This window comes from Bubalus kerabau, chromosome 13, assembly GCF_029407905.1.
Source record: "Bubalus kerabau isolate K-KA32 ecotype Philippines breed swamp buffalo chromosome 13, PCC_UOA_SB_1v2, whole genome shotgun sequence".
Taxonomy (NCBI): domain Eukaryota; kingdom Metazoa; phylum Chordata; class Mammalia; order Artiodactyla; family Bovidae; genus Bubalus; species Bubalus kerabau.
In genome coordinates this window covers 60,869,768-60,884,399 of record NC_073636.1, presented here as the reverse complement: position 1 = coordinate 60,884,399, position 14,632 = coordinate 60,869,768, and the positions used below count along the sequence as shown (strand labels likewise).

Genomic DNA, 14,632 nt, shown 5'->3' with positions numbered 1-14,632 from the left:
GGAATCAGCTAAGTCCTGGGTGAACAAGAGAAAGAATTAGCCGCTTGAGCTAAAGAGGCTGCCCAAAGAACCTGAGACCACCGGGAAGGTGAGGGGCGGGAAGGAACTGCGAAGACCTGGCGCTCCCACCCCAGGCCGAAGCTAAGCCGTTGCCTGGCAACGCGGGCGGCGCGGAGTTCGAACGGAAGCGAGAAACCAATCAGGATGTCCGGGGCAAACCATTCTGGTGTCGGGGAGGGGGGTGAAGCGACGCGCTCATTTCCCCTTCCCCCTGCGCCCCAGGACTTTCGCTTACCCTCTGTGCCCCCAGACCTTCGCTCTGGCTGGGTCCTTGGGACAGTCAGGTTCCCCGGCTTATCTCGGGTGCGGAGCACAGCTCGGAAGAGGCCCCCGCGGGTCCTCACGTGGGGCTTGGGCCTCCCGAGCCGTGTTGGGTGCGGCAGTTCCCCGCCTGCCTGGGTCCGAGCTGTCAGCCTCCTCAAGACCCGCACTGGAGGAGCGGGACTCGCCTAGGTGAGGCTCCTTGTGAGGGCACGGGTGGTCCGGGGCGCGAACCCGGGTCTAAGGGGGGGGGGGGCTGTATTCACCCCTGCAGTGCATGTTCTCTCCGAGTCCTACCTGCGGAGACGTGAGGGTACCCCATTTCACAGATGAGAAAGCTGAGGCTCAGAAAGACGAAGTCTGGCAGAGAATCTGATACGGATCTTTCAGATCCGCTCCAGGCTGCCTCTCCCCAGCATCGGCCTGGGGTCTTCTCCCCACCAACTGTCTTCATTTCCCCAGAAAGCCAGGGGTGGACTTAGGGCTCACTCATCCTTCTGCTTGCAGGGCTCTGAATTGCATAGCTCTTTCTCTCAGAGAGAAGATACGGGTGGTTCAGGCAGGACTGACATTTCCGAGCTAGGTGCCACGTGGGCAGCAGATGCTTTGGCCCTGGAATTGCTGTAGGACTCTTGGGAATCTACTCTGGGTTGGGCAAAAGGGTAGGCACAGCCCTCAACCAAAGACACTAGTCACCAGAGACACTGGAGTTGGTCCTGGGCCCAGGACTCCTCCTGGTAGAGCATCTGACCTACACCAGGCCTTGCCTCCTGGGGAACCCCCTCCCCACCTGCTGGTTGCTATTGGTTTCCTTTTGTAGGTGGGCAAACTGAAGTTCTAGGAAGTTAAGCCCCTTTGCCCAAAACCACATGGTCAGACTTGGCAACTCTGGGGCTGGTTCCCGATCTGTCTGGCTTCCATCTTAGAATCCTAGACACTCAGAATTGTAGCATCTGGGAGTCTAGAATCTCTTCAAGGGGAATTATTTATCCTCTCTCCTCCAAACCAGTTTCCTGGCTTTAAAGGGAGAAGAGCTCTGGAAATTCAGAAAGAAAACAAGTCTTCATTCTTTCAACAAATATTTACTCATGTCATATGTTCTGCCTTGTCTATTTTGTTTTTCTCAGTAGCATTTAGCCCATCCAATGTCCTATAATTTCACTTATTAGCGAGTTTATTATCTTCCCGGACTGGAATGTGATGCAGGGAGGGGCTAGGGTGAGGTAAATGAGGTAAATGAGGTAATCGCCTCCAGTGTGAAACTGAGGGATGCCCAAAGCCCTAGGAATCAAAATGACTAATGCTAACATTTATTGATCATTTATTGTGTGTTCTGCTGGTGGGAGATCAACTCCATGGATCACAGTCCCTCATCTCTGTCACAATTACACATGCATCCCCCTGACCTAGCTGTACCACTTCTGGGCAGAATGATATAGGTGCAGAGAGGCCACAGTGTGGTTTTTAATAGAGACTAGACACATGCTCAGTGGCCATCGGTTGGGATTGATGGGCTCTTTATGTAGTACAACATATATTATTAAGTTTATTAACAACATTATAATTAATAACATGCTAATAATATATATTAAGAACAACATATATTATTCAGTGAAAGAGTAAGATGAAAACAACGCACAGAATATGTTGCTATATGTAAAAAAAATAGAAAGAATATATGTCCATTGTTGCTTGTATGTGCCTGAAATCTCCCTGGAAGGACATATAACTATCTGATCATAATGATTCTTGCAGGGAGGGGAACTGGGTGGCTGGGGATAGGAATGGAGGGAGGTGTTTTTCTTTTTTTAATTTCCTTTATAGCTTATGAATTTTAAGCCATGCACATGTATCACCTGGTTGAAAAAAATATATAGGTATTATAGATTATTTATCTAATCATGAGACCACTGCCCTGTCTATGATCTGTCATTAACTTTCTTGTGACTTTGGACAAGGTTCTTGACATCTCTGCGCCGAGAAAAGAAGCCATGATGGTGAGCTTTGGCTCAGGCAGAGGGCAGTCCGGGACAGGAAGTGGGCTTGGTTGTGGGTCTGTCCTAACTCCACCTTCCGCATCCTGTGTGCCAGGCCCTTCCCTAAGGCTTTGCGTGCAGTATCTCTCTTAGTCTGCACTGCAAGTCCCTTTGTCCTCATTTGGCAACCTCAAGTGCAGACCTGAGGCCCAGAGGACTGAGTTGGTGGAGGTGTGAGGTTGGTGGGCCAAATGGGAGATTGCTGCCTTAGGCAACTGCACCCACACCGCTTCTGCAGCCTGTTTACCTTTTCCTTCCTGAGGTTTGTGCAAGGTTGCCCTGGGCAAGGCTGACTGCAGGCAGGCCAGGGCACGAACATCTGGAAAAACTCCAGGAATAGTGTGGGGCCTGGCGTGGGCCCGGAGGATGCCCAGCTGGGTGTCCCTGGCCCTGGCAGCTGTGCTGAAATGGAGCTGGGCTGTCCTGCTGCCTGGCAGTCTCTGCTGCCTGGAGCCTTCCTGGCTCCCTCTGGGGCAGGAGAGGGCCTCTCTATCTCCACCCAAGTCTGGGCTGGACTTCTGCTAAAGGAAAGGAGAAGCAGGTGGAAGGGAGGGGTGAGGTGGAAGTGCACAATGTTATAAAAATGATAAACATAAGAAACCACACCTCCTGCCCCCTCAGCAAAGAATAGAAATCTCTGATACCTCTTGATCCCTTACTGTGTGCTAAGTAATTTACAAGTGTGAACTCCTTCAATTCTGTCTCCATGATGTAAGGTCGTTACTGCTGTTATATCCTCCTTATGAAGGGAAACTGAGCACAAGAGATATTGAATAACTAGCACCTAGAGCTGGGACTGGAATCCCAGGAGTCTGGCTGCAGACTCTAAACCTTCTTATTCTTTTTTAATGTGTGCATTAATAAAATGCAGTTTACCATTTGAATCATTTTTAAGTATACAGTCTAGTTGCATTACGTTCATTACAGTGTTGTGCAACCATTGCTAATGGAAACGCCATACCCAGTGAATAGTAACTCCTCGTTCCCTTCTCTCTCCCGCCCCTGGCAGTCACCGTTCTTCTTTCTGCCTCTATGAATCCGATTACTTGAGGAACCTCATATAAGTGGAATCAGGCAGTATTTGTTCTTTTGTGACTGGCTTATTTCACTTAGCATAGTGACTTCAAGATTCATCCATATTGTATAGCATGTGTCAGAATTTCCTTCCTTTTTAAGGCTAAATGACATTCCACTATGTGTATATACCCCACATTTTGAGTATTTATCTGTCAGGGGACACTTGGCTTGTTTCCACCTTTTGGCTATTGTGAATAATGCTGCTATAAGATGCTAAATGGAGAAGCTCTATACAGTCAACAAAGACCAGACCAGGAGCTGACTGTGGCTCAGACCATGAACTCCTTATTACCAAATCCAGACTTAAATTGAAGAAAGTGGGGAAAACCACTAGACCATTCAGGTATGACCTAAATCAAATCCCTTATGATTTGATGGAAGTGGAAGTGAGAAATAGATTTAAGGGCCTAGATCTGATAGATAGAGTGCCTGATGAACTATGGACTGAGGTTCGTGACATTGTACAGAAGACAGGGATCAAGACCATCCCCATGGAAAAGAAATGCAAAAAAGCAAAATGGCTGTCTGGGGAGGCCTTACAAATAGCTGTGAAAAGAAGAGAAGCGAAAAGCAAAGGAGAAAAGGAAAGATACAAGCATCTGAATGCAGAGTTCCAAAGAATAGCAAGAAGAGATAAGAAAGCCTTCTTCAGCGATCAATGCAAAGAAATAGAGGAAAACAACAGAATGGGAAAGACTAGAGATCTCTTCAAGAAAATTAGAGATACCAAGGGAACATTTCATGCAAAGATGGGCTCGATAAAGGACAGAAATGGTATGGACCTAACAGAAGCAGAAGATATTAAGAAGAGGTGGCAAGAATACACAGAAGAACTGTACAAAAAAGATCTTCATGACCCAGATAATCATGATGGTGTGATCACTGACCTAGAGCCAGACATCCTGGACTGTGAAGTCAAGTGGGCCTTAGAAAGTATCACTATGAACAAAGCTAGTGGAGGTGATGGAATTCCAGTTGAGCTCTTTCAAATCCTGAAAGATGATGCTGTGAAAGTGCCGCACTCAATATGCCAGCAAATTTGGAAAACTCAGCAGTGGCCACAGGACTGGAAAAGGTCAGTTTTCATTCCAATCCCAAAGAAAGGCAATGCCAAAGAATGCTCAAACTACCGCACAATTGCACTCATCTCACACGCTAGTAATGCTAGCTGTGAGTTGAGTAAGTAATGCTCAAAATTCTCCAAGCCAGGCTTCAGCAATACGTGAACCATGAACTTCCAGATGTTCAAGCTGGTTTTAGAAAAGGAAGAGGAACCAGAGATCAAATGGCCAACATCCACTGGATCATGGAAAAAGCAAGAGAGTTCCAGAAAAACATCTATTTCTGCGTTATTGACTATGCCAAGGCCTTTGACTGTGTGGATCACAATAAACGGTGGAAAATTCTGAAAGAGATGGGAATACCAGACCACCTGACCTGCCTCTTGAGAAATCTATATGCAGGTCAGGAAGCAACAGTTAGAACTGGACATGGAACAACAGACTGGTTCCAAATAGGAAAAGGAGTACATCAAGGCTGTATATTGTATATTGTCACCCTGCTTATTTAACTTATATGCAGAGTACATCATGAGAAACGTGGACTGGAAGAAACACAAGTTGGAATCAAGATTGCTGGGAGAAATATCAATAACCTCAGATATGCAGATGACACCACCCTTATGGCAGAAAGTGAAGAGCAACTAAAATGCCTCTTGATGAAAGTGAAAGTGGAGAGTGAAAAAATTGGCTTAAAGCTCAACATTCAGAAAACAAAGATCATGGCATCCGGTCCCATCACTTCATGGGAAATAGATGGGGAAACAGTGGAAACAGTGTCAGACTTTATTTTTCTGGGCTCCAAAATCACTGCAGATGGTGACTGCAGCCATGAAATTAAAAGATGCTTACTCCTTGGAAGGAAAGTTATGACCAACCTAGATAGCATATTCAAAAGCAGAGACATTACTTTGCCAACAAAGATCCATCTAGTCAAGGCTATGGTTTTTCCTGTGGTCATGTATGGATGTGAAAGTTGGACTGTGAAGAAAGCTGAGCGCCGAAGAATTGATGCTTTTGAACTGTGGTGTTGGAGAAGACTCTTGAGAGTCCCTTGGACTGCAAGGAGATCCAACCAGTCCATTCTGAAGGAGATCAGCCCTGGGATTTCTTTGGAAGGAATGATGCTGAAGCTGAAACTCCAGTACTTTGGCCACCTTATGCGAAGAGTTGACTCATTGGAAAAGACTCTGATGCTGGGAGGGATTGGGAGCAGGAGGAGAAGGGGATGACAGAGGATGAGATGGCTGGATGGCATCACTGACTCGATGGACGTGAGTCTGAGTGAACTCTGGGAGTTTGTGATGGACAGGGAGGCCTGGCGTGCTGCGATTCATGGGGTCACAAAGAGTCGGATCACGACTGAGCGACTGAACTGAACTGAAGATGCTAAAGCTGAAACTCCAGTACTTTGGCCACCTCATGCGAAGAGTTGACTCATTGGAAAAGACTGATGCTGGGAGGGATTGGGGGCAGGAGGAGAGAGGGACGACAGAGGATGAGGTGGCTGGATGGCATCACTGACTTGATGGACGTCAGTCTGAGTGAATTCCGGGAGTTGGTGATGGACAGGGAGACCTGGCGTGCTGCGATTCATGGGGTCGCAAAGAGTCGGACACGCATGAGCAACTGAACTGAACTGAAACACTGATGTACAAGTATCTGTTCAAGTCCCTGCCTTTAGTTCTTTTGGTCATATACCTGAAGTAGCTTTGCTGTATTCCATAGTAAGTCTATTAAAAATGTTTGCTTAACTGCCATACTCTTTCCATAGTGGCTGCACCATTTTATAACCCAGCAGTGCACAAAGTTTCTAATTTCGCCTCATTCTCCATCCATATTTATTATTTTCTGTTTTTGTTTGATTGATAATGGCTATCTTATGGGTGTGGTATGGTATCTCATTCTGGTTTTGGTTTGCATTTCCCTAATCATAAGCGATGCTGAGCATCTTTTCTTGTGCTTACTGGCCACTTGTGTACCTTCTTTGGAGAAATATCTATTCAAGTGACCACATTCTTAGATTTGTAACCTCTGAGAGAAGTGGTCAACATTCTGTCTGGGCTGATGAAGGCCTCACAGGGGAGCTGGGCACTGGAGCATCTATTTGGTTGAAGAGTTATCACAGCTCACATTTTGGTGGCATTTGTCAAGCACGGGCCTCATGCTGGGAGGGAGGCACTATTAGGCATCCTGTTTTATAGTTGGGGAAACCAAGGCATGGAGAAGTTAAGTATCTTACCCAAGTTTTATAGCTGATCACTGGTGGAGTTGAGATTTGAACTCAGTCAGGCTAGTCCTAGAATCCAGGCTACAGGGGTGGCCAGGGAGAGGGAGTAGAAAAGCAAAGGATGCAGTGTGTGCAGAGACTTGGATGTGGTGTCTTAGGAGGGAAAATAGGATTCAGTTAGAAGTGTCTGGAGCCCAGCTTGAGTAGGGGCTCCTGGAGGCTGGAGCAGGAGTGGGACTGGTGGAGGAAGGCCTGGGCAGGGTAGGGGTTGGGAGGAGGCTTGGTGCTGAGGGGCCTTGGTCTTTCAGGTGGCCTGGCCACTTGGTCTGTGTTGTCCCCTTTTGTGCTTTGTCCCTCGAGGATGGAGTTCTTAGCCCACGGGAGAGACAGGAAACATGTGGTTGTTGTTGATGTTCAGTAGCCCAGTAGTGTCCAACTCTTTGTGACCCCATGGACTGCAGCACGCCAGGCCTGTCTGTCCCTCATCATCTCCCAAAGTTTGCCCAAGTTCACATCCATTGCATTGATGATGCCATCCAGCCATCTCATCCTCTGACACCTTCTTCTTCTTCTTCTTCTGCCATCAGTCTTTCCCAGCACCAGGGACTTTTCCAGTGAGTTGGCTGTTTGCATCAGATGACCAAAATACTGGAGCTTCAACTTCAGCATCAGTCCCTCCCATGAGTATTCAGGGTTGATTTCCCTTAAGATTGATTGGTTTGATCTCCACACTGTTCAAGGGACTTTCAGGTGGTAGTGAAATATCTAAAATGACAGGGTGCTATGAATGCTTGGAAGGGAACTAACTGGCAGGAGAGAGTTGGCAGGAGCCCCAGGGTGGTCAGGGAGACCTCTCTGAGGAAGTGAAAATGGAAGGTTCCAGGCAGAGAAAGGATGGTGCAAAGGCCCTGAGGCAGGAGAAACCTTGGTGTGCTCAGGAACAGCAGGGAGGACTCAGAGGCTGGAGCAGGGAAGGCTGGAGAGGAGGAGGACTGAGAGGAGGGCCAAGTGGAGAGTTTGGATTTTGTTCTCAGGTGATAGGGAGTCTCAGGGGCTGGGGCTGGGGTGATTTAAACAGAGCTGTGATGACATCTGATTTCTGTTGGGAAAACATTGCCATTTCTGCCCTCACAGCTGAGGAAACAGGTCCAGAACCATAGCCAAGTTGAATTCTCTCTCTGGGGCCCAGAGAGGGAGGCTAGAGAGTCTCTAGGAGTCCCCTGGTGAGTGGCCAAAGACTAGCAGGAGACTGGGAACTGTCTCCTCACCCCTGCCCCCCAGACCCAGGCCTGGGTTCAGGTTCTGGCTCTGCCATTTATTAGCCATGTGACCTCAGACATGTGGCCTCACTCTCCATGCCTTGGTTTTCTCAACTATAAAATGGTCATAATAGTAGTACCTACCTTACAGTGTATGTGTGAGGATTAATAAATGAGTTAATACCTAGAAAGAGCTTAGAACAAATGCCAGGTACAAAGAAAGCACTTGGAGAAGTTCTTACCTGTTTTATAAAACTTGTCATCATTGCCTTGCTTTTACTGCTGTTGGAGCCTAACTGAGCACAGCTTCCTTCCCCACTGTTGCCTTAGTAGAGGGTTAGGAAGGGCCCCAGCAGTCTGCTGTGGACAATGATGGTCTTGTCACCTCCCTTATCCTCCTAAAATCAGGACCCAGGGGCTGGAAGAGGTCTCAGAGCTGATTCACTCCCAGGTGGAAGAGAGTTGTTCCTTGAATCAGTTCCTGTCCTCTTGTGCCCGCCACCCCAATGCTGGTGCAGCCCCCACCAGGCACAGACATGGAACTGGGTCCTCTTTCACTTCCTTGGGGGCTCATGTCTGAGACCAGTGCTCACTTCCTTCTTTGGACCGCAGGCTCCCGGTGAAAACTGGCTTCATCGAATGTGCCACCTTAAGTGATGTAATAGAGCTTGGTGGCAGACGAGACGGTCACTTCCCTCCCAGGGGTTCCTTCTGGCAGGGCTACTACTGTCTCTTCATCTGTAAAATGGGGATCAAATAGCTTCTCCCTCTCGGAGAGTATAGAGATTTAAACAAGGACCGTGTCTGGCAATCTGAAATTCTAGTTATTATTATTGCTATTATTGCTGTCAATTACTAATGTTTACAGCTTGCTCAAAGCTTCAGTAAGCACTCTCAAGCTCTAAGAACTCACACTGACCTGGCCTGGAAGCTGGGACTCTCCTTTAGACAGAATGGAAGACCAGAGAGGTTCAGCAACCCACTCAGGGACACACAGCCAGAAAGGGGGGTGGTGGTAATTAAGGTTTGGACTGAGGAGAAAGAGCCCAAGTTGGACTCTGCAGGGTGACTTTGGCAACTGACGCAGCCTGTCCCAGCCTCAGTTTTCCATTGGTCAAATGGGGATAATAATAGAGCTCCCTTCATAGGGGTTGTTGGGAAGATTAAAATGGGTTAATTAACACCAGGAGAAGTTAATATATTAACTGGCGATCATTGTGGCAGTGACAAGGGGGACTCAGTTTTTCCATCTGCAAGATGGGAGCCCTTACCCTACTGGGTCGCACATGTGGGCCAGGGCAGCTGGGGATGGGCGGGCCCCGCTGGTGGAAGGGCTTCCTGGGGTAGGCAGGGCGTCTGAGACCAGGTCCCGGCGCCGAGTCGGCGGACTGCAAGCCTGGGCTCAGTTCCGACCCGCTGCCTGGTTTTCCTTCTCCCTTTTCGAGTAATTCCTGGGCCGGCGGGTTCACTTGCCGGCCCGGCCGCCGGAAGTTGCGCAAACGTTGTGTTACCTGAGCCCAGGTGGGCCGGGCTGGAGAGCGCAGAGCGGCGGCCAGGACGCAGCCAGGTATGTGCGGACCGGGGCCTGGGCGCCCGGCCGGGGTCGGGGCTGCCCGGGCACCTCTCCCTCCTCCTCAGGGAGGCGGGGACCGGGCCGAAACTCACCTTCAGGCCTGGACGAGGCTGTAGGAATCATGCCGTCTGCTCCCTCATTTTAGAGCCGGGACTACCCGAGCTCGGAGAGGGGCGGCTAGCAGACTGGAGTCACACAGCGTGCCGTCGGGCTCTGGGCCTCCTCCGCCGCTAGGAGTCCCCAAGATTGCCCTCGGCTAGGAAGGGCAAGGGCAGAAGCTAGACCGGGGATCCGGGGTCCCCTACGACCCTACCCACTCCGACCCCCGCGGCCCCCCACCGCGGCCTCCTGAGGCTAATGCCCGGGAAACCGCTGGGGAGGGAGCGTGGTGAGGCTACGTGCCCGAGGATGCCAAGGAGAAGGGCCTGGGGCCGGCGTATGTGGGGTCGTTTGTGGGTGTTTGAAATCCGTGGGTGGGGCGTTGGGTGATGAGGAGGCCTCAGAGAAGGCACGAGCCCCACCTGGGGACCGGGACCCTGGCTTCAACTCGGAGGAGCCGCAGCACTTTGGGCTTCACCCGCCTGTGGAATGAGTCTTGTTCACTGATTAACCTTTGTCCGCGGCTTAGGTTCAGACAGACGCTTCTGGAGAAGGCTTAGAGACCCCTGCGAGAGGAGCGGTCTCAGGAGTTGGGTCCAATTCCGTAATAGAAACAAGGAGCCCAGTTCATGCAGTGAACGAAAGTGCTCGACTTGTTTTTTGTCTCTCCATCCTCACGGTGACCTGGAGGATGAGGAAGGTCTATTTTTAACAGCATTTCACGGATAAGGAAACCCCAAGTCTGGAAGAGGTGCAGCGGCTTGCGAAAGGCGCACAGCGGGCGAGTGGGCGAGTTCTGTGCGGGCTGGCCAGCGGCCCCATAGCCAAGCTTGGCTCCTAGAATCTGCCCTGGTCCGGCCAGAAGAGCCCCTGGGGCGCCTGGTCCGTTGGAGGCGTTGGAAGCCCTAGCCGGGTGGGGGTCGCAGAACTTATGCCCTAGCCCTGCCCATTTGACCTCCTTCCTCCCTCTGTTTCCCCTATGATGCCCGGGAGGGAACTCATGCCACCAACGGGTTGGACTGGTTTGGGAGGTGGCGGCCGGGGGGTGGGGCAGAGCCTACCTATCTTGACAGGGCTTGGCATGGCTACCTTTCTTGTGACCCTTCCCTCCTGAGGTCTCCTTGGGGGTTGGTCCTGAGTGGGGCAGCCTTCTTCTCCCACCTACTTCATCCCTTCTACCTCTGGAGCAGCTCTGGCTCTGGGCCAACAGCCCTCAAGTTTCTGTTGTCAACTTGGTTGCAGAGGTCTCAAACTGGGGCGGGAGGGTAGGGGCTCAGATATGTTTGCAGGCATTTTGTTTGCCCTGTCTGTGCAGTTTTTAATATTATCAAATAGACTAACAATCTACAGTTTCCATGCACTCTGGATTCCCAGCTTCCTAGAACATTCTATACCTACCATCTTGGACTATATGCCTACAGTAGGGTGGGTGTGTCCCCTCTCTAGTTTATCCCTGGTCTCCCTACTTATATTTGGCCCTCACAGGTATTTTATCTTAGTAAAAATCCATTGACTGTTGGTTATGCGTAAAGAGCAATATCTTGAAACTGAGATAGGGGAACAAAACAGACCCTCCCTTGCCGCCCTCCCCTCAAGCTGTTTTAGGAGAATGTGAATAATAATGAGTAAAACTACTCTTTTTAGGCTTCATATGACTTTGTGTCTGATTTACTGGCTCTGGAAACTTCTTTGAGTCTCAGTTTCTCCATCTGTGAAAATGGGATGACAGAGACCTGTGTCACAGACTTGTTTTGAGATTACAAGAGAGGATGATGTCAGATGTCTAGAAGACAGATTCCTCTCTTCCCTCCCCAGTCCAGACTCTTCCCTCATGGCATTCTGGATGTCGAGGTGGGGCTGTCCAGTATAGCTTTTTGCTGCAGATGGAAATGCTCCAATCTGTGCTGTCTAGTAGAGTGACCACTGGCCACATATGACTATCGAGCACTTAAAATGTGGCCAATGTGATTCAGGAACTGAGTTATATTTACTATAAATTTAAAGTTAAGGCTGAGTAGCCATATGTGGCTAGTGGCTATTGAATTAGACAATATTGGTTTAGATGGCCTGAAGGTCCTCTTGAAGATCATCTTGATGGAGTCCCTTTCCCCCATTTTATACATGAAAAGGTTCAGGACTTGGTCTATGGGTTTTCTTCTGGCCCATCTCCAGGGGACTTCGGGGAGCACTTTGGGACTCTAGCCCTTCTTCCTTGGAAAAAGGGACAGGGGTGGCCTGATGGCCAGAGTACTGGCCCTGATGCATAGGTGATCATGTGGAAACTTGTGCCTCCAGATGTAGGCCCTCCTGCCTGTGGGTGTCCATACTACTGCTGTTGACAGATGCAGAGTTGGCTGGATACTCCTGAGCAGGGCTGTGATCTTGGGCATTTCCAGCTTCTCCTGGGGCCGCATAGCTCAGGGCTGATGTTTCCACCTGACAGCATCCATGGATCACCGTGGGCCTGGCATTGGAATTTCATACTGGAAGCTAATGGGTGTCTGGACTCCACTGGGGCAGGGGTGGGGTAGGGACTTTCTGCGCTCCTCCTCCACAAGCTCTGCTGCTGTGCCTGGGGCCTGGCATGTCCAGGCGGGTGGATGGCACAGGGCGGCTTCCTGTTTAGGTGAGTGTGGGGTGGAGGTGGTTCCAGGCTTCCTGTGGGCATTCCAGGTGGGGTGTGGGGTTGGAGCCCTTTTCCTTGGCCACTCAACCCCAAGACCCCTGCGCGGCAGAGGGACAAGGGATGCAAGGGACAGCCACCAACTTGTTGAATTAGCTTCCTCAAGCTTGCCTCCCTGGGCTTCAGTTTCCCCAAGTGCAAAATGGAATTGAGAAGAGGACCCACTGAGGTTGAGCTGGCTGATGTCCAGCACTCAGCCTGGAGCCAACTTTGCTTCCTTTAAAATATGCCATCCCCATCCTTTATGCCCAGGCAGCCCGTGACTGTCTTCTTCGGTACCTTTTTTCTTTCTGCTTCAGCTGGGCCGGGCCCTCCTCGAAGGAGGAGGAGTGGGTGGGGCCACAGGCCCGGCTTTCGGCCTGCTGATTGGCTCCCTGTGAATCAGAGGCGTGGCTTTTACCTTTTAATAGGGAAGGCGTCTTCGGTCTCTTGGTCTTTGCTGAGCCTTTGTCTGAGTGGGCTGTGTCGCTTTCTTTCCACCCCTGCAGCCGTTGTGGAGTCCAGCTGCCAGCTTTCTGCTTGGATTTCTGTCTTCTTATTTCTCCAGTCTCCTCAGACAGAAGCCCTCGGGGAATGTAACAGACATGCCTGTGGACACGCTGACTCCGGGAGCCCGGGACACCCCTGCTCTACCTATCCGCCTACGGACCAAGGTTCCTGGCTACCTGCTCCGGCGGCCAGCGGACGGTGGAGCCCGGAAACCTAGTGCTGTCGAGCGCCTGGAGGCCGACAAGGCCAAGTACGTCAAGAGTCTGCATGTGGCCAACACTCGCCAGGAGCCTGTGCAGCCCCTGCTGTGCAAACAGCCCCTCTTCAGCCCTGGAACTCGCTGCACCGTGCTCACACCTAGCCGCCGAGCCCTGCCTGGTCCCGGCTGCCGGCCCCAGCTGGACTTGGACATCCTTAGCAGCCTCATCAACTTGTGTGATAGTCCTGTGTCCCCTGCCGAGGCCAGCCGTACCCCTGGACGGGCTGAGGGGGCCAGGCAGCCTCCCCCGGCCACGCCTCCACGCCCACCACCTAGTATCGCTGCAGTCCGACGAGTGGATGTCCTGCCCCTGCCGGCGTCACCTGTCCAGCCCTGCCCATCACCAGGCCCTGCCGCTGCCTCTAGCCCAGTCCGGCCCCCAGGTTTGCAACGCTCAAAGTCGGACCTGAGTGAGCGCTTCTCACGGGCAGCAGCTGACCTGGAGCGATTCTTTAACTTCTGTGGCCTGGACCCGGAGGAGGCGCGGGGATTGGGTGTGGCCCACCTAGCGCGGGCCAGCTCAGACATCGTGTCGCTGGCGGGGCCCAGTGCTGGGCCAGCCAGCTCCGAGGGGGGCTGCTCCCGCCGCAGCTCTGTCACCATCGAGGAGCGGGCTCGGGAGCGTGTCCCCTATGGCGTGTCAGTGATAGAGCGCAACGCCCGCGTAATCAAATGGCTGTATGGGTTGCGGCAGGCGCGGGAGACTCCAGCAGCTGAATGCTAGATGTCCACTGGAGTCGGGATATTAGGCTGTTGGCCTCTTGACCTCTCCTGCATCCATTCCCTGGCTTGGAGCAGACCCAAAGCTGCTGCCTTGTGTGAACTTGCTGTGGAGGCAAAGGCTCAGAGCACCCATCTGGCAAGGACTGACTTGGAGAGAGCTGGCTCTTGACCTTGGACCACTGCCTGGCCCTCACATGTCGGGTTTTGACATGAATGTCCCCTGCTTGAGGGTTTGGATTTGGGGCACTTAACCTGCCCCCGCCCCCCACTGAGAGTGGAGGGCCAAGGGATCTCACCAGAACTGTCTACCCAGCAACTCTTTCTTTCTTCCTTCCTTGGCCTCTGTCCTTTGCTGACTTCCTCTTCTTTAGCCCATGGGCCTTGGTTACCTGGGAACTCACCCTGGGGTGGGGCAGGGAAGAGTGGCCTTGGCGGCCTGGGCCTAGGTGGGTAGACTACAGAAGGGACTGGTAGGAGTCTGCACTGCTCTGACTTCCCTCCTTTTGGTTAATAAACACAAATGCTTGTTTTTCAAAGGCTGGGTCATCAGATTCTTCTGTGTTTACAAGGGGGAAGGGTGGAAAGTCTTGGGATGGGGCCTTCAAAAGTCAGTGATTGTGGACACCCCAGGATCTGGGGGAACATGAGTTCAGTGGCTGCTGGCCTGGCCTGAGACTTGCCTCACAGGGCATCCTCAAAAGCCCTCTGGGAGGCTCGCTGTTGGGCCTTCTTCATAGAATTTGGGATAGAACTGGGAAGAGCACTGGGAAGGGGACCTGCAGGGAAAGGCTGACAGGTATATGGACCCTCCTCAACCATAAGTTA

The 14,632-nt window shown here is 51.4% G+C and overlaps 1 protein-coding gene across 2 annotated transcripts; it reads left to right on the top strand.

Annotated features, from left to right (window-relative positions):
- The first annotated feature begins 326 nt into the window (after positions 1 to 326).
- On the top strand, positions 327 to 14,343 carry FAM110A (family with sequence similarity 110 member A). 2 transcript variants are annotated; one of them, XM_055543202.1, is made up of 2 exons: positions 327 to 513; positions 12,825 to 14,343. In XM_055543202.1, the coding sequence occupies exon 2, from the start codon at positions 12,921 to 12,923 to the stop codon at positions 13,806 to 13,808; it is 888 nt and encodes a 295-aa protein (XP_055399177.1). In that variant the 5' UTR covers positions 327 to 513; positions 12,825 to 12,920; the 3' UTR covers positions 13,809 to 14,343. The 2 variants fall into 2 exon arrangements, with proteins under 2 accessions (XP_055399177.1, XP_055399176.1); XM_055543201.1 differs by lacking the exon at positions 327 to 513 and adding an exon at positions 9,260 to 9,548.
- Positions 14,344 to 14,632: the final 289 nt, after the last annotated feature.

What these genes read in the sequence shown, in the direction of transcription:
- FAM110A (XM_055543202.1), top strand. Translation starts at nt 12,921, where the DNA reads ATGCCTGTGGACACGCTGACTCCGGGAGCCCGGGACACCCCTGCTCTA.